Source organism: Bemisia tabaci, chromosome 2 (genome assembly GCF_918797505.1).
Source record: "Bemisia tabaci chromosome 2, PGI_BMITA_v3".
Classification (NCBI taxonomy): Eukaryota; Metazoa; Arthropoda; class Insecta; order Hemiptera; family Aleyrodidae; genus Bemisia; species Bemisia tabaci.
In genome coordinates, this window is record NC_092794.1 from 73,013,296 (window position 1) to 73,039,979 (window position 26,684).

General features: G+C 45.3%; 2 protein-coding genes across 2 annotated transcripts in view; one reads left to right on the plus strand and one right to left on the minus strand.

The window, feature by feature from the left end:
- Positions 1 to 317: 317 nt before the first annotated feature.
- LOC109032023 (putative fatty acyl-CoA reductase CG5065) overlaps positions 318 to 26,684 on the plus strand; it is a 92,322-nt gene continuing 65,955 nt past the window's right edge. Inside the window, exon 1 of the mRNA XM_019043917.2 lies at positions 318 to 558. The gene's annotated coding sequence lies outside the window, so the exon portion shown is untranslated. The remainder of the gene's footprint in view (positions 559 to 26,684) is intronic.
- On the minus strand, positions 8,950 to 11,344 carry LOC140223927 (uncharacterized). The gene is made up of 2 exons (XM_072296449.1): positions 10,912 to 11,344; positions 8,950 to 10,642 (listed from the first exon to the last, which is right to left on the minus strand). Exons 1-2 carry the CDS (start codon positions 11,342 to 11,344, stop codon positions 9,786 to 9,788), a joined length of 1,290 nt encoding a protein of 429 aa, XP_072152550.1. The 3' UTR covers positions 8,950 to 9,785.

A 26,684-nucleotide genomic window follows, 5' to 3' on the forward strand; every position in this document is an offset into this window, starting at 1 on the left:
CGTAAAAAATTTAATTGCCCGGTTAAATTTGGCGACAGCTGATGTGGCTTGGTTCCTTTCTGTTAAACTCGGTCCATTTGGCCCATTCCACTCATCGCTGACCGATTCAGTGCAGTGCAGTGGCTGGACATGAACGTCGATGTCGCGTCGCGCCGATAGCGAAAGACGCTATGGGATTCCTGATAATACCCTGATCGCCGCGCCGCGCGCCGCCGCGCCGCGACGACTCCTATCCTATCTCAGTCCCCCCACCTGGAACTATGTCCATTCAAGAGCTGGTGCGCGACTCATTCCGCGGGCCGCCGTAGCTGTGTATATGCCGGGTTGCGGGAAATCATTCAACGCAGGAACTTCGATCCTGCTTGTACTGTGTGAACACGTGACTGCTGCGTGCTCTGAGTGTATAGTTCTAGCTAGGTAAAATGAAATGTGTTTTCCTTTTATTCACATGTATTACAATCGGCGACGAAGATGGACGAAGAATACTGTGTGAAAAAAGAAAATCTACTGTGTGATCGAGAAAAGGAAGAAAATCTGCCGTGTGAATCTGCTTTCTGTGTGAGTATAGCCTACCAACTGTGCGAATATACTAACTGCAATATCCCAAGTAGCAAAATGGAATTTTTTCCTGAAAAAAATTATGAAGAAAATTTCTAGAAAAGCAAAGAAAATGAGAGTTATCCAGAAAATAGAAAGAAAAAACATTGCGAGTCAAAGGTCTGACCAAAGAAAATAGATCTATTTCATAGGTCTACTTTCTGTCAACTTAGAAAATTTATTGATAGTAGAATTATTTTCTAGCCAAGTTCTTAATGTTTTCTTTTAAGAAAATGCAAGGAAAAAATGTATTTTCTTTCTATTTTCTTGTGTCTATTTTCTAGATCTACTTTATACCTATTTTCTTTCAAGAAAATTGTTCTACCTAGAAAGTAGACATATTTTCTTGATGAGCGCCATCTAGAAAGTAGATGATAATGCAACTTGGGATAGTGAAAAAAAATAATTGTGTTAATTCTCCTTTGTAAAAATGTAAAATGGCGAACGATGATGATGATCCGCCGCAACAAGTTTTTAGTGCGTCTCTTACCCTCTCGATCCCCTCCATATGCCAAAGGAATTAGATTTTAAAGTGTGGTTCGAAAGACTTGAGCAATGGTTTGGTGGATGGAGAACCGGACGATAAAGAAATTTCTGTATTTCTGTCCTTATCAAATTCGGAAACTTATGCCTTGACAAAAAGTTTAGCTACTCCTACAGCTAACTTGTTTAAAAAAAAGGCAGTGGAATACCGAACTAAAAATTATAAGCCAAACCCGTCAGAAACAGCGTTGTGTTATACTTTCCGTGAAAGAATAAAGCAAAATGAATCCATCGGTGAATCTATAGCGGAATTAAATAAATTGTCCATAGACTGTGCCTAGGTATAAATTCGGAAAAAAATTACAACAAAATTTACGTGATCAAGTGTGCGGACTAGAGAATACGAGTATCAAAAAGAGTCATGTCAAACAAAACAGATCTCACTTTTATAAAGGCATTGCAAATTGACGGTGTAAGTCGGCAACCACATAACTCGTTTGCGGTGTCTGAAAATCTTCATTTATGTTATTTTTTGAAAGAAGAACAAATTGACATCATTCCTTGAAATTTATGCAGAATTTTCTTCGCACAGAGAGGGAAAATCAAGGTGGTTTTAAAGAATTACCGTTAAGGAGTTTTCCGTTTAATATATGAAGTGTGACAGGAAGTCTGCTACGTCGCAAACCGAGTTATGTGATTGCCGACTTACACCGTTGAAATGGTCTTTATCAATGGAGGTCTCAGCTAACGAAGCTGCAAAGTTAACAGACAATTCAGCTCTAATGGATCATCGCAATACGACGTCGCGTCGTCAAGTATGTAGAGACGTGTGGTCGAGGGGGAGCACGGGCTCGTGTGAGCACCGCCCCTGCCATAATCCTCGCCGAGAGGACATCATTTTCAGACTTGGAAGGAACATGCCTGCTACGACAGGAGCCTCCCGAACCGGGGGGGGGGGGGGGGGGGGGGCAAGAGCCCTGACCCGCCCTCGGCATAGCCGGGCACGGTGCGCCTGAACTCACTTTAAATGCGACTTTGTTGTACATCAAAAATTCAAGTTGGAGGTTGTAGTGGGGTACTCCCTGATGGGTTTTTGGGCAATTTCGAAATAGGTTGTCGGAGCTCCTCGAAAAATAATCGCATTTTTGTGGTTTTTTAGGGGTAAAATAGCAAAATTGGCCTCGGGGCGACAAATTAAACCCCCTCTCCCTCATCCTTGCCTTGACCGATCTGAATTTTTAGTATGTTTTTACCTGGTATAAGATGGGACTTTTCTGAAATTTTCATGCCCATACAAATTTTTTTGCTCCCGCGCGCGCGCGGCAGCGTTGCAAAGTTGCGGACTCCAAAATATCGAATTTAATGATAAAATGAAGGTTTCGGAGTGTGATTTCCATTCAAAATCAAAAATTCAAATTGTAAGTTGTAGTAGGGTACTGCCTGATGGGGTTTTGGCCAATTTCGAAGTAGAGTGTTTGAGATTTTTGAAAAATAATCGAATTTTTGCGGTTTTTTAAGGGTAAAATAGCACACTGAGCACGGGGCGGCAAGTTAAACCTTTTCTCTCTCATCCTTGCTGTGACTGATCTGAACTTTTAGTATGTATTAACCTGGTATAAGATGTGACTTTTCTGAAATTTTCATGCCCATACAAAATTTTTTGCCCACCGCGGCAGCGTTGCCAAGTTGCGGACTCAAAAATATCGAATTTGATGATAAAATGAAGGTTTCGAGGTGTGATTTCCTCCAAAATTTCACGAAAAATGTGCAATCTGAGAGTTTTCGATAAGAAAAGGCATATTTGAACAATTTAGAGTTGCAGTGTTGCCAGCTTTCGATTTAAAATTCGTCAAAATGACCCAAATCGCGTTGCAACCTCAGGCGCTGGATTTTTATTTCGTTCAGAATTGGTTATTACGGTTCTTCTGTACTCTATGCATTTAGGTACCGTGAAAATTATGCCATTACTTACTTGATGGGTGCAGCTTACTCAAAAAGAGAGGCCGGATAAAGCGATGAGTCGGGGGAAAACGAGCGGTTCGGGTTGACAGAAAGTTCTTAAATATACTCCATCACCAGAAAGTAGAATTTGAGAACTTTCTCCCACCCCCCAAACCTTATTCCTGTTGCAGTCAATCCTTTGAACATCTTATCTGAAATTTTGCCCCCGAATTTTTCCCAAAAACATGAAAAATAAAAACACAAATAAAATGGGTGGATAACAACGATTCAAATAACGCTATGAAGTCCCTGAATTCGACCTCCTCTCATACAGCGGATTGGATAGTTCGAATCCAGAAGACTTCTTACTGTAAAGAAAATACCTTCGACAATTTAAAGAATAAAAAAATTACAAAATATCACAATAAATTTGAGTAATGTTGAAAATAAACTCCCTCATAAAAAAAAAAAATAAATAAAAATAAACCAGATGACGAAATTAAAAATGCTTTGTAAATTTTTGGTTGTATAAGACATGTTTGACATTCCGAAAAATAAAATATTTCTGGACTAAATAAGGAAACATACCATTCATGGCAAACTCTGTTGCATGAGATTTCAGATGATCAAGAGGCCTCTTGAATTTAGATGGACTCCATCAGGTTTGTTCCGATCATAAAAAGTCATAATTTCGTCATCTAGTTTATTTTTTTTTTGTGTTTTTGGGAAAAATTCGGGGGCAAAATTTCAGATAAGATGTTCAAAGGATTGACTGCAACAGGAATAAGGTTTGGGGGGTGGGAGAAAGTTCTCAAATTCTACTTTCTGGTGATGGAGTATATTTAAGAACTTTCTGTCAACCCGAACCGCTCGTTTTCCCCCGACTCATCGCTTTATCCGGCCTCTCTTTTTGAGTAAGCTGCACCCATCAAGTAAGTAATGGCATAATTTTCACGGTACCTAAATGCATAGAGTACAGAAGAACCGTAATAACCAATTCTGAACGAAATAAAAATCCAGCGCCTGAGGTTGCAACGCGATTTGGGTCATTTTGACGAATTTTAAATCGAAAGCTGGCAACACTGCAACTCTAAATTGTTCAAATATGCCTTTTCTTATCGAAAACTCTCAGATTGCACATTTTTCGTGAAATTTTGGAGGAAATCACACCTCGAAACCTTCATTTTATCATCAAATTCGATATTTTTGAGTCCGCAACTTGGCAACGCTGCCGCGGTGGGCAAAAAATTTTGTATGGGCATGAAAATTTCAGAAAAGTCACATCTTATACCAGGTTAATACATACTAAAAGTTCAGATCAGTCACAGCAAGGATGAGAGAGAAAAGGTTTAACTTGCCGCCCCGTGCTCAGTGTGCTATTTTACCCTTAAAAAACCGCAAAAATTCGATTATTTTTCAAAAATCTCAAACACTCTACTTCGAAATTGGCCAAAACCCCATCAGGCAGTACCCTACTACAACTTACAATTTGAATTTTTGATTTTGAATGGAAATCACACTCCGAAACCTTCATTTTATCATTAAATTCGATATTTTGGAGTCCGCAACTTTGCAACGCTGCCGCGCGCGCGCGGGAGCAAAAAAATTTGTATGGGCATGAAAATTTCAGAAAAGTCCCATCTTATACCAGGTAAAAACATACTAAAAATTCAGATCGGTCAAGGCAAGGATGAGGGAGAGGGGGTTTAATTTGTCGCCCCGAGGCCAATTTTGCTATTTTACCCCTAAAAAACCACAAAAATGCGATTATTTTTCGAGGAGCTCCGACAACCTATTTCGAAATTGCCCAAAAACCCATCAGGGAGTACCCCACTACAACCTCCAACTTGAATTTTTGATGTACAACAAAGTCGCATTTAAAGTGAGTTCAGGCGCACCGTGCGGGGGTACATTTGAACTACATTTTGCAATTAGGAACTATAAATTCTAGCCCGGTTTAAAAACAACGCATGTGCCATTAGTTTCCCTATGCACATAAGTGTTTTTTCGGATGAATCAGAATTTATAGGTCCAAATTGCAAAATCTAGTCCATTTGGATAGCATTTTGCAATTCGGAACTATAGGCAGCACGGCAGGTTTTCAGGAGAGCAATTTTTGCAAAAACCATTGGCGTTTTTCCTCAAAACGATCAATTTTGCGGTTTGATGGTTCATTTGATAGCTATGGAGTTCCTTTAACACTCTGTGTTCATAGATTCTTAAAAAACATCACACTGTTGCCAAAAATCACAAAAAAAGGCTATAGTTCCTTATTGCAAAATGAAGAATCCGGGGAAGCTCATTTTGCAATTAGGAACTATAGATTGTTTTAGCACTGATTGCATAAGGGATACGAGTCTGGTGTCACTATTACACACTGGAGGGTTAACCCCGACATAGAAAACACCCCTTCCTCCCATCGAACGAGAAGGGGGGGGGGTGAATTGTCCCTGCGGAAATATATTCTACCAAAAACAGGGTGTGCCAAAAACATGGATACCTACCGACTTGCTAATATTTCGAGAATGGTGGCAAATATTAACATACAATTTGGACCGGAGGGTTTATAGATTCGATTGACATGAATCGGTCGAAAAATGAAAGCGTGAATCAGACATGATCGACAAATTATTGAAAAACCGGTGTCATGAATCCGACATGACCGACATGAATCGCGATCGAAAAGTTGGAACGTGAACCGATTGACGTGATTTGATCGGCACTGATTCGATTGACGACCGAGAATCGATCGACAAATCCGTGAATCGATTGACAACCCTGTGATTCGTTCGAAAAATCCGTGAATTGATCGATAAACCCGGGGTCGAAAATAGGTCAACAAACCCGTGAATCGTGAAATTTTAAAAATTCGAAATTCCAAGATGGCGGATGTGGCCTAAAATGATATCTCGGCTCCTGTTCGATCGATCGTGCTGATTTTCGGTACCAGGCGGTATTTTTCGACGGGAAACTCGAATCTCTGGTCAAATTTTGAAAATTCAAAAATCCAAGATGGCGGATGTGGCCTAAAATGCTATCTCGGCTCCTGTTCGATCGATCATGCTGATTTTCGGTATCAGTGGGTATTTTTCGACGGGAAACTCGAATTTTTGGTCAAATTTTGAAAATTCAAAAATCCAAGATGGCGGATGTGGCCGAAAATTACCTTACTTGAGTAAGTATCCCCTGGGGGATCTTTCATTCCTCGGAAACAGGCGTATAAAAGGGAGCTCAGAAGACGCAACCTCAAACTTGTTTTTCGTGGATTGAAATGTGAAAGATATCGGAGAAAATTACTGTGCACTGGTAGAAAAAACCTCTCAGTGGGGCCGATAAGCGTAACAATCGTGCACTTCTGGAAGAAAGCACGAAAATTTCAGGGATTCATCTCTACCCTATAGACTTTCGATTTAGACATAGACCCCAAAAATCTGAGCCCCCTGGGGGGGGGGCAGGGGGCCCCCAAATTTTGAATTTCGTATAACTACTGAACGGCTAATGTTAGCGTAATTTTTTTACAGCAGGACGATGGGAAATTTTATTAGGAACAAAAATGGTTCTTATGAATTTTTTCTGTGGGATCGATATTTAAGGCGTGAAACGGGAAAAACCATCGGGGGACGGGGAGCCGGCCGTTCTGAGGCAGATCCGCGCGCTACGCTGCCTGCCCGGGACGCGCGCGGCGGCGGAGTACGGTGTTCCCGACGAAATAGCCGCTTGTCTCGGTTTAATCTCAACGGTGCGCAGTTTTAAAAATATTATAAATGTATCGTACAGTTGTCTCGTGAAGGGGGGGGGGGACTAAAAATCACAAATCTTTTTTGTTAACCACGATGACTTGAAAAATTATTTTAAAGCGTTTTTTTTTCTCTCTCTTTTTCTCGGTGCTGCGCCACCAGAATGATATCTAAATATGCTTACATACCCTAAAGTTCCCGGGAGACGGCATCCAGCCAGATTTTTAAGACAGGGAAACTAATTTTGTAAAAAATGAGTATACATAAAAACATGCTTATTCTCCTCTCTTTAAGGAACATATTTGTACATCATTGCTACGTATAGGCATTTTTTAAGAGATCCAAAACCACCTTCAAAACTTGCTCCGAAAAAACGCCAAAAGAATCTTGAGAAAGCTTGATAGGGATAAAAGACCCCCAAAAAACATTCGTTGGACTGCTTCCTGTACAGTACAAAGAATATTATTAAGTAATAAATAGCCGCCAATATCCGCTAATCTGCAAAAACGTTCCATTTGAGTCACAGGAAGTCGCGCTACTGGGGACCTATTCTGTTCTTATGTCGTCAATTAAATCGCGCATCATTCGATATCCCGCAATCTCGGTAATTTTGCAACTGATTACTGATTTTGACTGATTTGTTGATATTTTGACGAGAAATTAACCTTTTGATAATCTCTAAAGCTAATTCGATCAGTGTTATACTGTACGATAAAGTTTAAGGTGTACGTTTTGTGCACTGCATATTTTGCAAGTCCCGTTTCTTGACAATTTTCTCCGACATACTTACAAATCAAAAATCGGTACGAGATTTGGTGGGTTGAAAAAGAAGAAATGCAATGAATTTCTTCCTGACGCACTGGTCCTTCTCAAAGTTCTTTAAAGGATCAGAACCTGCATGATAAATAAATTTCCTCCTACATTAATATTTTTTTCAATACAAATGTTACCAATTCCACTCCAAACTCCTAGAACAAAATGAAAAATAATATACATGGATTTTTTTACTACTCATTCCATTTTTTATGTCTCGTGGAAAGTACCAATAATATCTTCAAGGGTGACACGATTAAAAGAAGCGATAGGATTCAGATATCTTCTTTTAGTGTATTTTCCGAAGGAAATACACTATTTTATTATTCATTATAATTTATTGTTCTATTTTTTGAAATATGCATATTTGTTGAATAACTGAAAGAGTGGAGAGTTCATGAAAATGAAAACTTCTATTGACTGGCCGGAGGAAAAAAGAGAAGAAAAGAACATTGTCGGAATGTTTCGTACGTAACCTGTGCAATTGCGAGAAACCAATTAACATGAACGAAAAAACGATATTGGAGGAAAATGAAGGAAATCTGGTATCCTTGGTGGCGAAGGGAATGTGAAGCCCCCCTCTTTACTCCTCGAGTAATGTCTTAGCATCAAGTTTTGCAAAATTCTTGCTTATGTAAGCAGCTTACGGTCCCATTCGCCGAAAGTAACGTGGAAAATAAACTAAAAATAAGTTATCAAGGATCCGCCATTTCCAATGGTCATTAAAAAGTGGGTCAAAATCGTATATTAAAACTTTATTATACTTTATTTCGCTCTAATATCTTAAAAAATGTAATCCTTTACAAAACTTACGTGAGGAAAGGGTAATACACTCTGTGCTGAGATCGGAAAAGCTCTGTATTCAGAGAAAACAAGACGCGTGATGCGCGATGACCGACCCCTCTTATTGACTCGGCACTTTTGCATTGGAGTATTTCGCCTTTTGCTTGTTTTAATGTGTTACTAATAAAAAGTAGGGCTTATATCACTATGGAAAAGTATTTCGGCAGTACAGTAAATTCATAATTATTTTTAAAACCGCGCACCGTTGAGATTAAACCGAGACAAGCGGCTGTTTCGTCGGGAACACCGTACTCCGCCGCCGCGCGCGTCCCGGGCAGGCAGCGCAGCGCGCGGATCTGCCTCAGAACGGCCGGCTCCCCGTCCCCCGATGGTTTTTCCCGTTTCACGCCTTAAATATCGATCCCACAGAAAAATTCATAAGAACCATTTTTGTTCCCAATAAAATTTCCCATCGTCCTGCTGTAAAAAAATTACGCTAACATTAGCCGTTCAGTAGTTATACGAAATTCAAAATTTGGGGGCCCCCCTGCCCCCCCCCAGGGGGCTCAGATTTTTGGGGTCTATGTCTAAATCGAAAGTCTATAGGGTAGAGATGAATCCCTGAAATTTTCATGCTTTCTTCCAGAAGTGCACGATTGTTATGATATTTTCCACTTATCGGCCCCACTATCTTGGACCAATGCCGCAGTGCATTGACTTAAGAGTGCAGTTTCTTGTCGCCAGATTTAAGAGTCTTGAACTCTTGCTTCAAGCGGATTTTGCATTGATCCAAGCGGTTTTTGCATTGAAACAAGAGTCCAGACTCTTAAATCCGGCGACAAGAAACTGCACTCTGAAACCGAGAGGTTTTTTTTTACCAGTGTGGCTTATGCGTAGTAAATACTTCAAAAAATGCAAAAATCAAAAATTATTGAACAAGGTCATTGTCAAAATTTGAAAAAATGTAAATTTTTCGAAACTCAGCTAGGAATTCGAGTTTCCCGTCCAGAAATACCCATTATACAATAAAGATTCACCACGATTGATCGAACAGGAGCAGAGATAGCATTTTAGGCCACATCCGCCATCTTGGATTTTTGAATTTTCAAAATTTGACCAGAAATTCGAGTTTCCCGTCGAAAAAGCTTATTCCTACGTATCATCCACCCACCTTCCTTTCTTCACACGGAGGAGGGCGGAGAAAAGCTTTATGGCCTTCCCCGTTGCCTCCTTCATGTGTGGAGTGGACTTAGGAGACCTTTATTTTCTTCTTTTTTCTTTTTTTTAATTGTTTAATTAAGGGGACCTTACCCTAATAGGGCATTTTACCGTCCCCTCTATTGGCATCTTTTACTTTTGGCATCTTTTAGGCTTCATTTTTCTTTTATTTTATTTACTTCTTGTTTTATTTCTCTGTATACTAGCTCCTCCTCAATCTCTGTGTGCCTTTAACTTACTTTTACTTTTTACTTGGTTACATTGCTCGTGGATGAGGTCACGAGGACATCGACCCTTATATAAAATGGACAGCTTTATGCAATAAGGAAGTAGGGTCAAATTTTCGATTCTTTTTTTTTGTTTGAGTTTCTTTGTTATCTCCTCTACGTGTTTGTTCCTAATTGCCGACAGTCTTTGTTTAAGTTTTAAGTCCCTTTCCTCTTTGATTTTCTTCTCCTCCGCTTCTTGTTTTTCCCTTCTCTTCCTTTCTTCTTTCTCTCTTTTCTCTTTTTCCCGCCTTTCTTGTTCCTCTCTTTCCTTCTCCCTCCGTTCTTTTTCCCGCATTTCTTTACGTTTCTTTTCCTCTTCTCGCTTGTTTTCCCCTTCCTTTCTCGTTTTTTCTAATTCTTTCTCGCATTCTGCTAGTTTCTTTCGTTTTTCTTCTTCTAATTGCTGTATATATATCTCTATCAATTGTTCGTCTTCTTTCCTCGCTTTTTCGGCCTCCATTTCCTCTCTGTACATTTTCTGTTTCTCCGTTTCCGTCTCGCGAGCTGCCCTTTCCTCGTTTCTGAGTTTTTCTTTTTCCTCTTCATTTTCTTCTTTCCTTTCTTTCTTCCCTCTCACTCCTTTCCTTTCCTTCGCTTGCCTGGACATGGCCTGTTTGATTTCAACCGCCGAGTCAGAGGTCGAGTCCTCAGTTCTGCTCGACACTCTCCTCTCTTTAATTCCCTCCTTCTCACTGTCACTGGATGTTAGCCCCGTAGGTGCTGCATCGCTACCAGGTCGTTCGGTGTTAATTTGACTTCCGCGTTCCCTTCCTTTTTCCCCGCTAACGCGTTGTGTTGGACCTCAACGTTTGCCAGCATGTACATGTGGCGCGTGTACCAAACTATTTTCTCTAGCTCCGTCTCTTGTAGCCAGATATACATCCCCTCGTCTGTTAGTCCCTCCGCTAATACTTTCTCAAAGGAGTCCCCGTGGACCGCCCTCAGGAAAGTTTTGATATATCTCTTTTGCAGCTCATATTTTTTCAGTTTCGTCTTCAGTATGTATCTCGTATAGCCCACGTGCGTCACATCGAATTTTTCGCATTCTTTCCTAACGCTTTTTAGGTTACCCTTCCTATTTAGTTCTTCCATTATTTCCCTAGTCATGTTTATTCTTTCTCTTTCCAGCCTATCTTCGGCTATTTTCCACTCTTTCTTTTCTTCTGGATTCTCACTGTGCTTATTCTGACACTCTTCCCTAATTACCTTGGTGGTGTTTACTATCACCGTCCTCGGCGTTGGCACTGGTCTCTTATCATTATTGTTCCTCGTATATACTAATCCCTCCTTGTTAGTTCTCCTCATCCCTGCCTGCATAAGCCCATTGAATGCATTTCCGAGGACTCTCAACGTTGCATCGTTTTGCTGAGTCTCTCTGGCTCTCTCCTGCACTTGTCTCTCTTGTTCCCTCCTTTCCGCGAATGCCGGGTTGACCCCGCTCCTAGCCACGTTCTCGATACTTTCCGTCAGTGGGTTGGCGAATCTCCTACCCCACGTTATCATCAATCCCTCTTCTGGCCCGTACCTCTCTCCCTGAGTTCTTACCCACCTTGGGAGTGGGAAATCTTCTCTTCTCCCCGTCCTGTTTTCGTTTGTGCTTGCCAAACTCTCGAATCTGCTCCCGCTATTCCCACTTCCGTACAATGTAGATACTCCCGTCCCAAAAACTGTGCTATTTTGACTCCCGTAGTTGGTTTTTCCACTGTTCCCACTTCCATACAGGGTTGATGCTCCCGTCCCAAATTTATCGATTTTTCATCGATTTTTAAAATTTTTAAAATTTTTCATATTTTTGGGGCCTTGCCTCCACTGGTCCGATTTGGGTCAAACTCAACTATAGGAACGCCGGCATATGGAGCCGGCATATGGCATGAAAGAACAAATGAGTCACATATCAGGAGAAAATTAAGGGCAACACAAAGAGCGGCAATGATAGCAGCATCGAACGCTTATTGCACTGTTTCCTTCGAGGGAATAGTAGCGATATGCGGAAAACAGCCTCTGGATGCACTTACGAGAGTCAAGGGTAAGGTAGAGGAGGAAAGGACAGAACTTAACGAAGAAAATCTGGAAAAGTCCCTGGTAAGAGCGCTGGTCAAAGAACCAGAGAAACGTCTATTGGAATAAGAGTGGGTGAATTGGCAAACTGAATACGACAAAGAAGAGATAGACGAGAAGTTAGGAAGGGTCAAGAACATACTCCTCAGGGAACGGATTAAAGACGTCATAGAATGGGGAAAAGAAAAAAGGACTGTAGATAGGTGGGCAGTAGGCTATATAACAGGACATTTGGGGACGAGGGAATATCTGTTTAAACACGGGAAAATGGAGAATAATAAGTGTAAAAGCGGGAAGATAGAGTTCATCCATCATCTACCATGGGAATGTAGAGAGCACGCAGGAGTAAGAGAGGAAATGAGGACAAAGATGGGGCAGGTAACGGACGAAAGGTATATAGCAAACAGGAAAGCGTACGATGCAATAAGGTGGGCGGTCAGGGAGATCATGAATAAAGTAAGTAAAGATCATCGCGGGTAAACGGCAGGAGTAACTATGACTCTTTTAAGGTAGCCAAATGCCTCGTCATCCAATTAGTGACGCGCATGAATGGATCAACGAGATTCCCTCTGTCCGTATCAACTGAAGAGTATGGAAAAGAAGATAGAGGAGGGATTCAAAGGCTTAGCGGGAAAGATACCCGAAGCAAAAACGACAGAATTACAAAAGAGCATGGAAAAGAAGATAGAGGAAGGTTTTAAAGGACTGAACAGTAAAATGGAGAAAATGAAATCAGAAGCAAAGAAGGAAGATAAGGGATGGAAAGTTATAGAAACAAGAAACCAATCGAAGGAAAGAGACAGTTACGCAAGCAGACTGAAGGAGATAAGGGAAAAAAGAGACCCATCGGTAACGAAGATAATGGTAAGGAGTAAGAGTAAAAAGGAGGAGGGAGAAGAGGAAGAAAGGGAAGTGGAGGCTACAGAGGTAAAGAGAATGATAAAGGATGTAAAGCCGGAAGGAACTATACAAGAATTTAGCAGAATAAAAGGAGGAGTCATAGTTCAAATAAAAACAGATAATAAGGAGACAACGAGGAAGGACCTGGAAAAGAAGCTGGAAGGAAAAATGGAGGTAAAAGAACTACAAGAGATTACGCCAACCCTAAAGATTTTAGGGGTCCCCAAAGACATGGCGGACGAGAAGGTAGTAGAACTCCTACACGAAGACAACCTGGCAGATTTAATGACTTTGGAGGAAGCCAAAAAGGATGTGAAGATTTTAAATAGGTTTAAAGGAGGAGCTAAGTTCACCAGAACAGATGTAGCCATTATTAAAGCATCACAAAAGATTGCGGAGGAATTATTGAAGAGAGAAATAGTATACCTTGACTTTGTGAGATGCAGGGTTGAGGAGGAGATCAGCGTCAGGCTGTGCGGAAACTGCGGAATGCCAGGGCACAAGGCGGCCGACTGCAAGCGGGAACAAGTGTGCTTCAGATGTGGAGAAAAAGAGCATGTAAAAAGGGAATGCAAGAAGGCAATGAAGTGTGTTAACTGTGTGAGAGAAAAAAGGAAGAAAACCGACCATGACGTGTACTCAAGAGAGTGCCCCACTTACAAGAGAGAAATGGAATTCCAACTGAGAAAGAGGAAGTGGGGATGGAGTGAAGGAGAAAACTGGAGAGGAGACAGGAAGGAGGAGGAGGAGAAGAAAGAAAATGAAAACGGAGGGGACGACCAGATGGAAGTATCATGAAGATTATACAGGTGAACGTCGGTAAAAGTGAAGATGCGATGAACGAGCTGAGAGCGTGGTGTGTGAAAGAGAAGGTGCAAGTAGTACTAGTGCAGGAGCCATACACAAGACCAGAGACCGGACTACCAGTATCGGGAGGCACAGGAGTGAGAGTGATCTGTGACGAAACGCCAGGGGATAGAGTAAAAGCGGCCATCTATGTATACGACGGCAGCCTGGAAGTATTAAAAGTGCCGAGCGTCACTACAAAGTTATCTGCAGTGGGCGTCATCGAAACAGAGGGAGAGCGTATTGTTTGCGCAAGTATCTATAGTGAAGGCAGTGACAAGGAAAAGAAGAGGGTGAACCTGCAGAAGATGAAGACCTCCGTGGATCTGATGGAGAGAATAGTGGAAAAGTTCGCAGACGAAAAGATACTGATTGGAGCCGACGCCAACGCCAAGAGCGAATGGTGGCACAGTGGAAAGAACGACGACCGAGGAGAGTTGCTGGAGGAAGCAATATTGCGTATGGAAATTTGCGTGCTAAATCAACCAGGGTACCCTATGACTTTTCGAGGGTACAGAGGAAGAGAGAGTAATGTTGATGTAACCCTAGTGACGGAGAACTTGATAGAAGAGAGCGAATGGGAGGTACTTAAGGACGAAGATGGTGTCGCCCTGGCTGATCACAGAACGATAGTGATCAGAACTAAAGAAAATGAGGGGGGAACTGGGGGAGAGAGGGGGAGGATTAGAACGGAAGGAGTAGATTGGGAGAACTATAGGAGGGAGTTAGAATTGGAGTGGGTGAGAAGGAGGGAATGTGCAGCAGGAGAACAAGAAATGGAGGAGAGAGTGAAAAGGCTGACAGAAATTATAGTAAAAGTAAGTGAAAAAGTCTGTGGGAGGAAAAAGAGAGGTAATGGAAGAGGAGTCAAATGGTGGAACGAGCTGTTAAACGAAAAGAAAAGGGAGGTTAGAAAGAAAAGAAGGGAATACCAGAAAGCCACAGGAAGAGACAGAATGAAAAGAAAATACGAACTAGAAAGGACCTCGAAGGAGTTTAAGAAGATGATTGCAAAACAGCGCTTTGAAGGGTGGAAAAATTTCGTGAATGAGGTTGGAAGAAAAGACCCATGGAGTGTGGTGTACCGGATGCAGTGCGAAAAGATGAAGACAGAGAAGGTGTTAAGTGCCATAAGCGAGAATGGGGAGGAAACGAAGGACATGGATGAGACACTGCAGGCCCTCTGTCGGAAGATGTTCCCATCGGACGACCCAGGGGGGGAGGATGAACAGCACACTAGTATGAGAGAGGCGATGAGAGAGGAAAGCGTAGGGGAAGACGATGTAGAGGTATCCGAAGAAGAGGTATTTAAAGGACTAGCAGGGATGCAAAATGGAAAGGCTCCCGGAGCGGATGAGATAGAGGTGAAAGTATTGAAAGAGTCGTGGGGAGTGGTTGGTGAGGAAGTGGTGTGGATTGTTAGGAAGATGCTGGAAAGTGGAAAGTACCCTAGCGAGTGGAAAATCGGGAAGCTGGTGGTATTATTGAAAGGGGGAAAACCACCGGGAGAAGTAGGATCTTATAGACCCATTACGCTACTCTCGGTGATCGGTAAGGTCGCGGAGAAGGTGATCGTCAGAAAGCTCCGGGAATGGATGGATAATAGTGGAGCACTGAGTGAGAGGCAGTATGGTTTCGTCCCTGGAAGGGGAACGGCGGATGCGTTATGTAAGCTGAAAAGCCTGGTGAAGAACTCGAACAAAACATACGTGGCAGGTATTTTTGTAGACGTTAAAGGAGCATTTGATAACGCATGGCCACCGCTAGTCTTAAGCGTGATGCGGGAGTTTGAGTGCCCGGGGAACCTTTACAGGTTAATCAGGGATTACCTAAGCGGGAGAAGTATAAAGGTAGGGAGAGTGGTGGAAAGATTCCTGTGGATGATCGCAAAAGGTTGCCCACAGGGAAGTGTGATTGGACCGGTAGTGTGGCTAATTTTGCTGCACGACTGGTTAAGAAGGAACTTTGGAGCCGGAGTGCATATTCTCGCATACGCGGATGACATCGTCATCCTCGTAGAAGAGAATAGGCAGAAGGAGCTCCAAAGAATCCTGAACGGAGTGATGAGAGATCTAGAGGAGTGGCTTCAGAAGGCAAAGTTAGATTGGAGTGTGGGGAAAACAAAGGGAGTCCTGCTGAAAGGTGCGGTACAACCTCTAGTAGGATGCACCAAATGGACATGTCACTGGAGACCGAGTGTGAAAATGGGAGATGAGTGGGTGGAATGGGTCAAGAGCTTCGTGTATCTGGGTGTGAACATCGACCAGTCATGGCTGTTCGGTGGGCATGTCGAGAGCGCGGTAAGGAAGGCGAGCGCGGTGATGTGCAAGATGAAAAGGGTAAATAGAGCGACGTGGGGGGTGGGATATAGTGTCATGAATGTGATCTACGAAGGTGCGTTCCTGCCCATACTTCTGTACGGGGCAGGGATATGGTTTGAAAGAGCGGTGCAAAGCCATGTAAGGAGGAAACTGAGGGCTGGACAGAGGGCCGCCCTCCTGGCGGCCACGGCTGCCTATAGAACGGTGTCGTGGGTGGCGCTGGTGGCCCTCTGTGGCAAGCTCCCGGTGGAGAGAATGGTGCGTGTGAGAGGTATGGTGGAGATGCGGAGGTTCGAACTCAACGAAGAAAGAGTGGCGAAGGATGAAAGGTACAGAATGGTAAAGCAGCTCGAAAGTGAGCTGCTGGAGAAGGAATGGAATGAATGGGAGAGAGAGTATGGAGAAGTTGAGTTCGACCCGAAGCTTGGAAGAGTGAAGAATGTAAGAGTGAAAGAGCTTGTGCCGAGTGTGAAAGAATGGATGAATGAGAAAAGAGTGGTTGATAGGTGGATAGTAGGATATGTCACGGGCCACATAGGGGTCGGGACATACCTATACGAGCACGGGAAGGAGCCATCAGAGGCATGTACGTGTGGAGAACCTGAGACGGTAGATCACGTAGTATGGGATTGTGCGAAATATGAGAGTGAGAGGAGAGAAATGATGGGAAAAATGAGAGGGGTGAATGATGTGAGGGACCTGAGAGAAAGAAAAGTGTACGAGGCAATTAGGAAAACTTTCAAGAAGATGTGTAGAAAGCTGGATGAGGAGAAGAAAAAGAGGAGAATGGAAGAGGAGGCACATGATCCAGGGTGATAGGGGAAGATCCGTTGTGGACATAGGAACTCGAAGGGTCTCTGAGTAGCGAATTAGGAATGTTTAGCTTTAGTCTTAGTTTTAAGAGTTTAGTCATAGATATTTGTAGTGTAACTGCTATGTAAAGAGGCCTTTCGAGGACCAAAAAAGGAGTGGATGAGTTCACTTGGGGGGTAACGGGATTTTACCCACCGGTACGTGGTTTTGCCTGCCCCCAAGGGGGCTCGGAAGCTAAAACACCGAAAGTAAAAGTAAAAACCTATGGGAGTAAATGATTAAATGGGCATGAATATTTCGGAATAAAGGGCAAGTAGTAAAAATTAAATCGTTGAAGGGGAAGGGAAGGAATAAAGGAAAGGAAGATATGAATGGGGGGGGGGGGGGAAAGGAGGTAAAGCGCTGTCTTTGGCTCATTCCGCCCGCCCATATACCAAAAGGGAGGGGAGAGAGTTGAAAGGTAGAAACTGGGGGTCCAACGGACCCCCTTGTCGGGCCGACCAAGAGCCCTGGCTGCTAAGCCCCTACCGAGGCGTCGGTATGAATCCTGGTACACAGGGGGAGGTCTGCGCCCACAGGATACAATCCTGCGGCCTCCACGGGTTTGGACTCTGTGTGGTTCCGAGTGAAGGCGGGTTAGCTCGGGGTGGGGGTAAGAGTCGATAAAGGCTCTCGCCTCCACCGGTGGTACTAGGCCATTTCGCTCAAGGCCAGGGACTCAGTCCCGACGTCGGAAGACGTTAAATTGCCATGGAGCCTCGGGAACGAGGAATCCATGTAAACGGCATAGGCAGCCTAAAGTGTCAGGTGTTTGGATGACACCGACCGCCAGCTGATGCGGACCAGGGAGCCTTTTGCAAACTGGTAAAATCAAGCAGAGTAGATCGTAAGCTAACTACCTCCCCCGGCCTAGCCGGAGTTAGCGCCCACCGAGCGTATCGGTACCGAACTGGGGCAAGCCAAATCCCAGGGAGGCGCGCTGAGGACGCGTAAAAGACCTTTCGACAGGAGGGGTAGACCCCCCGTGACCGAGTAAGGCCAGCGGATGCTGGCCAGGTATCGGCACGTAAAACGCTCCACTGTGTGTGTGTGTGTGTCCGTATCAACTGAGAGTCAAGCAGAAGATAGCGGACGTAAGGGAGTGGAGAAAAGAAAAGAGAAGAGTAGACAAATGGATCATAGGGTACATAACGGGACACATAGGAGTGAAAGAGTACCTCCACAAGCACGACAAAACAGACTCGCCCGCGTGCGAGTGCGGAGAAGTAGAAACCGTGGATCACGTGGTATGGGATTGTCACCGATACTTCGACGAGAGAATAGAGATGCTAGAAGAAATGGGACTGGTCCCAGACGCGAGAGACGTAAACAACATAAAGGTATACGAGGCCATCAGGAAGGGATTTAGAAAAATGTATGATAAATTCGACAGGCAAGCGCAACAAACGGAAGCGTGCGAGAAGGGACAATCAGGGCCCGCCCGCAGTCAGACTGTGGGGGCTTACCCTGACCCCTCTCTCACCGAAGGATCCGGATCCTGGCTACGAGAAACGGCTGAATTCCCGAAGGCGACTCAGAGTAACTGCCCCCGGGGTCAGCCTCTTTCTTCGGGTTGGAGGGGAAAGCGAAGTAAGGAAAGGGAAAGGAAGGGAAAGGGATAACCTAGTGGGGTCTCTGTATTGTGGCAGGACTTCACGCCTTAGGAGGGAACGGGAATCCTAGTGGGGTCTCTGTATTGTGGTAGGACCCCACGCCTCAGGAGGGAAGGGAAATCTTTAGGAGGGAACGGGAATCCTAGTGGGGTCTCTGTATTGTGGCAGGACCCCACGCCTCAGGAGGGAAGGGAAATCTTCAGGAGGGAACGGAAATCCTAGTGGGGTTTCTGTATTGTGGCAGGACCCCACGCCTCAGGAGGGAAGGGAAATCTCGTGGGGTCTCTGCATTGAGAGCCCACAAGAGATTCATTCTTAGCATTAGCGTCGGCTCCGATGAGTACCTTCTCTTCTCCGAACTTTTCGACGATTTTCTCTATCAATTCCAAAGAAACCTTCATCTTCTCGATGTTTACACTCTTCTTATCTTTATCGTTGCCTTCGCTATATACACTCGCACAGATAAGGCGTTCGCCCTCTGTTTCAACCACACACACTGCAGATAGCTTTGTAGTGACGCTCGGCACTTTCAGTGCATCCAGGCTCCCGTCATAAACATATATAGCCGCTTTCACTCTGCTCCCGACACTCTCATCACATATCACTCTCACTCCCGTACCACCTGACACTGGTAAGCCGGTCTCTGGTCTAGTATACGGCTATCGTTCTGTGATCAGCCAGGGCGACACCATCTTCGTCCTTAAGTACCTCCCATTCGCTCTCTTCTATCAAGTTCTCCGTCACTAGGGTTACATCAACATTACTCTCTCTTCCTCTGTACCCTCGAAAAGTCATAGGGTACCCTGGTTGATTTAGCACGCAAATTTCCATACGCAATATTGCTTCCTCCAGCAACTCTCCTCGGTCGTCGTTCTTTCCACTGTGCCACCATTCGCTCTTGGCGTTGGCGTCGGCTCCAATCAGTATCTTTTCGTCTGCGAACTTTTCCACTATTCTCTCCATCAGATCCACGGAGGTCTTCATCTTCTGCAGGTTCACCCTCTTCTTTTCCTTGTCACTGCCTTCACTATAGATACTTGCGCAAACAATACGCTCTCCCTCTGTTTCGATGACGCCCACTGCAGATAACTTTGTAGTGACGCTCGGCACTTTCAGTGCATCCAGGCTCCCGTCGTAGACGTATATAGCCGCTTTCACTCTACTCCCAACACTCTCATCACAAATCACTCTCACTCCCGTACCACCTGACACTGGTAAGCCGGTCTCTGGCCTAGTATAAGGCTCTTGGACCAGCGCCACTTGCACCCTATTCCTCACACACCACATTCTCAACTCATTCATCGCTTCCTCTCCCTTACCCACATTCACTTGCACTACCTTCATACTTTATTCGTGGACCATTCCGTCTTCTTCACCTGGAACACCATTTCCTTCTCAAAGATGGGGCACCCCTTTGAGTTCACCGCATGTTCAGCTGGTAACTTCGCTCTAATACAATTAGGGCATCTCGTGCCTTCGCTTTTGCAATCCTTTCTCAGGTGCCCCTTTTCGCCACACTTGTGGCAAACTGCGTCCCTCTTACACTCCTTGCCGCTGTGTCCATAGCCACAACACTTAAAACACATGTATACCTCCACATAGTCTTTGACAACGCATCGCCGCCAGCCCACGTACACGTTCTCCCTCTCTATCATATCACTTCTAACCCTGCTGCTGACCCTGAGCAAGACTGTTTTTTCTCGAGCATTTCTCGCTTTCATACTTCGGAGAACTTTCACATTCTCCATCCATTTCTCCTTTTTATACGAGCTTTCAAAGTTTCTAGCGCATATCTCTTCGCATATACACTCATCCTTCTCATCCTCGTCCACTCCCACCACTCTGACTAGGGGATCTATCCCTTTAACACCTTTGACTTCTACATCACCTCCAATACTATTCTTCACTAGATCCAGGACTTTGCCTTCATCCTCGCTGTTAACTTCCATGATAATTCCGTTTTAAATTCCTTTGATGCTCTCAACCTTACGTCCGAGGTCTTTCGGGTTTAACTTTTCCTTCAGCAACTTTGACATACTGCCTACTGTCTCCCCTTCCTTTCTAATGGCCACTTTAACCTTTGTATCATCCTGCATGCTCCTAACTCTCTCCGCATACGTCTCAGGCAGGGTGCACTTTTTCTTTCTTCTCCTTACCACCCACACTCGTCCACTCTCCTCCTTCCATACTGTCTTTCACCACCTTCAGAGTCTCGTTGACCTCTTTCATTCCCTTAGCCCATTCATCTCCTTTCATCATCTTGTTCACTTCACTCACCACTGTACTCACCTCCTTCATACTGTCCTTAATTGCCTCTCCACTGACCTGTCTCACCGCCTTTCCCACATCATCCACACTTTCTTTCACTTCCTTAACATCTTGATGGATAGCCTTCGCCCTGTCGTCCACTTTCTGCATCTGGCTAACAGACTTTTGGCTCACGCTTAGCACCTTCGCTAATCCGTTACCAACTATCTTGGTATGTTCTTCGCTGAACTGGATAATCCTAGCGACTTCTTGCTTAGTTACGTCTTCGACCTTCGTTACTCCTTTAGTCTGTTGCTCTTCCAAGTTTCTCATCTCTGCGAAGAACTTTTCTTGTCTCACATCCTCTCTCTTTCACACTTATCCATGTACTCTTGCATCTTCCCGAGCTCGACCGTCATCTTTTCTTGCACTTCTGACTTCACTGCCATGGCCTCTCTCAATGCGTATCTATTCCTCGCCATTATCATCCTAACCTCTCTATCCATTAACCACAACAATCTCTCGACCATCCTTTTGTTCTCCGTCATTCTTGTTCTGACATATGAAATCGCCTTCGTTGACATTTTTCCCACTTGGGACCATTTCTGGAACTCAACTTCTTTGGAGGCGATTTCATCCCTTATCTTTTTGATCTCTTTTCTAGCTACTGCCGTGATCATGCCCTGAGTCTCCATGACTAACTCGCTCATTGGATCCACCGGGATCAGCTTCCCAGGCCCCTCGCCGGGACTCCCGGAGAAGGACCTTGATCTCTTTCTCTGAGGGGTGTAGAACACTTCTTCATCCCCTGTCGACCTGGTCTCACTCGTTCTGACACCTCCTGCTATCGCTTCAACACTCGAGACGTTCCCTGTGTCCATCGCTGACCTGTCAGACCCTTCCGTGTCACTGTCCTCCAGTAGGACCTCCTTCGGTCCCTTACCGGATCCCCCCCCTTCCTTATCCTTCTCCATTCCCTCAGAGGATTACACACTCAGCACCCTTGTCCAGGTCCTCCTACAAACTGTACCCGTGTACGGAGAGGAACTCGCCGCACATGGATCCAGACGCAATCAGTCGCTGGCCACCGCCGTTCAAAAAGTAACGGTCGATGGCAACACTAACACTCTCGCACACAGACTACACACACACGCTCACCACTAGCCAATCAAAATTCACACAATTAAAAATAAACTTGGCAACCTCGCAAAAATGTGGCAACAAGACAGCCTTGCCGCTGTTAACCACACTTTAACACACTCGCTCGCACAAAAGAAATCACACAATTACCTGCACAATTTGGCAACACTGTAGACACACTTCACAAAACTACCACCAGATGGCGCTCCGCGGAGCAAAAGCTGCGCACGTCCGCTCACGTCGGGAGTCGCGAAGACACTCAGTTGATACGGACAACAACAACAACAACAACAACAGTGTTTTGGTTTAGCGTGCCGGTTCCTACACTTCTGTGCCTACCCGGCACGGGGAGTCTACTCCTCGTGACGAGAGGATTCGGGGTCGGGGTCACCCCCATGTCCTCGGCGCGCCGTCGGGGATTGGGCTTGCCCCCTCCGGTACCGATGCGCTCGGTTTGCGTCCGACTCCGGTGTTGCCACCGGGGGGAGGTGTCGGCTTCCGATCTCCTCTGCTTGGTTTCTGCAGTTTGCTGAAGGCTCCCTGCTCCGCACCAGCTGGCGGTCGGTGTCATCCAAACACCTGACACTTTAGGCTGCCTATGCCATTTGCAAGGATCCCTCGTTTCCGAGGCTCCAGGGTAGTTTTACGTCCTCCGACGTCGGGACTAGGTCCCTGGCCTTGAGCGAAAATGGCCTAGTACCACCGGTAGGGGCGAGAGTCTTTAGTCGACTCTTACCCCTACCCCGAGCTAACCCGCCTTCACTCGGAACCACACAGAATCCAATCCCGTAGAGGCCCCAGGTAACTCTCTGCGTCGTGTGATGAATGATCTCAAGGAGTGGTTGGACAAGGCTAAGTTACAATGCAGCGTTGAAAAGACCAAAGGAATCCTGTTGAAAGGAGTATTACAACAAGAGGTAGGGTGCATAAGGACGAAGCGCGAATGGAGACCGAGTGTGAGAATGGGCGATGAAGTGATAGAGTTTGTGAAGAGTCTCGTTTACCTGGGTGTAAGAATTGACGAGTCCTGGTTGTTCAAGGACCATGTTAAGAGTGCAGTTAAAAAAGCGAGTACGGTGATGCACAAGATGAAGAGAGTGAACAGAGCGACATGGGGAGTGGGTTATGGAGTGATGAATGTGATATACGAAGGAGCTTTCCTGCCCATACTTATGTACGGGGCGGGACTCTGGTATGAGAGAGTTTTGCAGACGCACGTAAAGAGAGAGTTGAGAGCTGGACAGAGGACCGCTCTCCTGGCGGCTACAGCTGCCTATAGAACGGTATCGTGGGCCGCGTTGGTGGTCCTCTGTGGTAAGCTTCCGGCCGAAAGAATGGTGAGAGTGAGAGGTATGATTGAGGAGCGGAGGTTCGAACTCAACGAAGAAGGAGTGGCAAAGGAAGAAAGGTACCAAATGGTAAAACAGCTCGAAAGCGAGCTGCTGGAGAATGAATGGAATGAATGGGAGAGAGAGTATGGAGAAGTAGAATACGACCCGAAGCTTGGAAGAGTGAAGAATGTAAGAGTGAAAAAGCTCGTACCGAGTGTGAAAGAATGGATGAACGAGAAAAGAGTGGTCGACAGGTGGATTTTAGGGTATGTCACGGGCCATATTGGTGTCGGGGCATACCTGTTCGAGCATGGGAAGGAACCCTCAGAGGATTGTACGTGTGGAAAAGTCGAAACAGTGGACCATGTAGTATGGGAGTGCGAGAAGTATGACAGCGAGAGGCGCGAAATGATGGATAGAATGAGAGGTGTGAACGATTGTAAAGATATTAGAGAAAGGAAGGTATACGAAGCGATTCGTAAATCCTTTAAGAAGATGTGTGATAAGTTGGATGCCGAGAAGAAAGCGAGGAGATTGGAAGGTGGAGTGGATGATCCAGGATGAGAGGGAAGATCCGTAGAGGACACAGGGAATCGAGGGGTCTCTAGCAGCGTATATAGGAAGGAATACTTATTTTATTATTTTCGTTTTTGTAACGTAATTATTGTAATGTTAGTGATTGTAAATAGTTTTGTGTATGTTAACGCTGCAACTGTAAGAGGCTCTTCGAGGACCGACTTTGAAAGGATGTGGAAGTGAACTCTTGGAGGAGAACGGGATTTTTCCACCGGTACGTGGTTTTGCCCGCCTCCAGGAGGAATCGGAAACGGGAATGATTGAGTGAGTCACAGGTATGAATGTAAAGGAGTGTGTATGGAACTAGTGGCGAAGACACTGTCCCCTTTTTCCGGCCCACCAGGAGCCGTGGCTGTTGAGGCCCTTGCTGAGTGGTCAGCACGAATCATCTGGTACACAGGGGGAGGTTCTTGCCCACCAGGTTTACCTGGGGCCTCCACGGGTTGGACTCTGTGTGGTTCCGAGTGAAGGCGGGTTAGCTCGGGGTGGGGGTAAGAGTCGCTAAAGGCTCTCGCCTCCACCGGTGGTATTAGGCCATTCGCTTAAGGCCAGGGACGTAGTCTTTTCAAGATCATGGGTGGCCACGCGTTATTGAACGCACCCGAAATGTCCACGAAGAGCCCTAGCATGAACTTTTTGTTGCATGCTTTTTCGTTTGGTTTTTAATTTGATAAGGGCGTCATCGGTCCCTTTGTGCTTCCGGAAGCCGTACTGATTGGGGGATAGTAGATTGTTGTCCTCGATGTGGTTCGATAGTCTGCGAGCGACTATTTTTTCGAAAACTTTTCCTATCACTTGTAGGAGCGTGATGGGCCTATACGTGTCCATTGAGGTCGGGTCCTTTCCCTCCTTTGGGAGGATAATCAGTTTCCCTGTTTTCCACGCGGTAGGAAATATCCCTGCCCTGCGCGATACCTCCAGGACCCACGTGAGGCGTGAGCCGATGAGAGGCCAGGCATGTATTAGGATGTCTACGTCTAGCTGGTCCGAACCAGGAGCCTTGTTACGTTTCATGGAATTTAAGGCCTCAAAGACGGCTCCTTCGGTGATTTCTGTTGTTTCGTCGGTGGGTGGTTCTTCCACCACTTGTTCCCTAGTCCTAGTGTTTTCTGCCGTGTCGGCCCAAGGTTATCCGGGGGAAACAGCTTTTCCGACAGGACTCTGAGGCTTAGTTCGGGATCGCCCGAGTAGTTCGCTTCGCTGAGCGCTGAGATTGTGGTCCTTTGACCGATTTTACCCCTTGCTAATTTGTAGATTTGTCCCCATGGATCGCGATTTCCCTCTTCCTGTACGAATTTTTGCCAGCATTTGTACTTGGCCTCCCACATTGCTATGTCGTAGGCTCTGTAGGCCTGTTTCATCTGTATTGTAGCGTCGTTTATGGCGTCTCGTCGTGGTTGTGGTATGTGTACGTTGTTGACGCGGGGAAGGCCGAGCATAAGGGTTTTGTATTCCCGGACTTTACGTTTAACGTTTTTGCGGAGTTGATTTATTTCTTCCGTCCACCATGGAACACCGTTGTTTCGAGATCGTTTCCTTTTAAGAGTCTGGTCGCAGACGTTTTGCAGAGTTTTGGTTATTATTTCTGCCTGTTCGTTAGGCGCTACGCTAGTTTCCAATGGTGGGTGATCCCTGATCACCTGGTCGAATTCCGCCCAGTTGATGTCCTTCGTTTTGTACCCGGGTAAGAGATACGTCTCCTTTATTATTGCGTTCCGGACTCGAAAGCGGATTTCTCTGTGGTCCGCATCCGGTGGTCCTTCCTGCACGAGCCAGCTGCTTATGTCGTTGTGCGCGATAGCGGAGGACATTGTTACATCTATGTTGGTGCCTGTTAAGTGTTCGCGTGCCTCGCGGGCATTCCGTATTCTGGTTTTAGACCAGGTTAGCCTGAACGTCCTTTTACCTTTGTAGGTAGTTAGGCGTTGCACCGTATTTTCTACTACGTGATTATTATCCAGTATGCATTTAAGGGCTTTAATGCCGCTTGGATAGTTATGCTTATCGTGCCACATGGTATGATGGGCGTTTAGATCCGAGCCTATGATTATATTACTATTAGGGTTTTCTCGCATGATGCGGTTTATTTTGTCTAGATATTGGTCAATGTCCTCGCGAAACTGGCAGTAGAGAGATACGAAAATGTATGCTTTTTCGGAAAGCGTAACTGTTGCGACGGCGCAATGGGTATCGATATACTTATCCATGCGTATCACGTCGAGGTTAGGGTTATTTATTATTATCGCGGCTTGTGGTGGATTATGCGTATCTTCGGGGCTGGAGATGATCATGTTTCTCATACCGAACCCCTTCACGGCCCCCCTCGGGGCGTAGGGTTCCTGTAAGAGGGTTATATCTATTTGCTGCTTGGAGTTGCTGTGTCAAAGGTCCGCCGCCGCCTTAGCGCATCTGCCGATGTTCATTTGGTTTACTTCCAAGCAGTCTTTTAATACTTTTCGCGGAGCTGTCATCGTTTATTATTATTGTTTAGTCCGCGAGTCGCTCGGAAAACCGGGCATTTATTATCCGTTGCATAATGGTTTACGTCCGCGTAGCCCTTCTTGATGAACTTCCAGAACTTGATTGACGACGGGAGAACTTGACTGCGTGCAGCGTGACTCGAGAGCGAACGAAGGAATGAGGGGTCGATCGGAGTCCGGACGGAGCGTCGGTCTTAATGGGTCGGCCGGGGGAAGTCCGTCAAGATGGCCGTTAAGCGGCGTTGACGAATTTAAGAGAAAAAGAGTGAAAAAGGAGCTCCGCGGGAGATTTTTCGGTTTTTGGAGGTGATTCGTTGCCCTGAGAGCGAATCTGAGAGTGGAAAAAGGGCAGTTTAGTGGCCGGGACGCGGGCCTCAGAAGAGCGATTTCTTGGCTATCATTTTGGAAGAAAATGAGTGAAGTGCCTTAGTTTAGTGAGAGAAGGGGGAATTTAAATATGCTATTGCTTAGTTTTGACT

Bases quoted from the DNA above. Each gene is read 5' to 3' on its own strand.
- LOC140223927 (XM_072296449.1), bottom strand. From the start codon at position 11,344: ATGATAACGTGGGGTAGGAGATTCGCCAACCCACTGACGGAAAGTATC. The intron at 10,643-10,911 runs GTAACCTAAAAA...GCAAACGTTGAG, and splicing joins GGAAGAACTAAATAGGAAGG to GTCCAACACAACGCGTTAGC.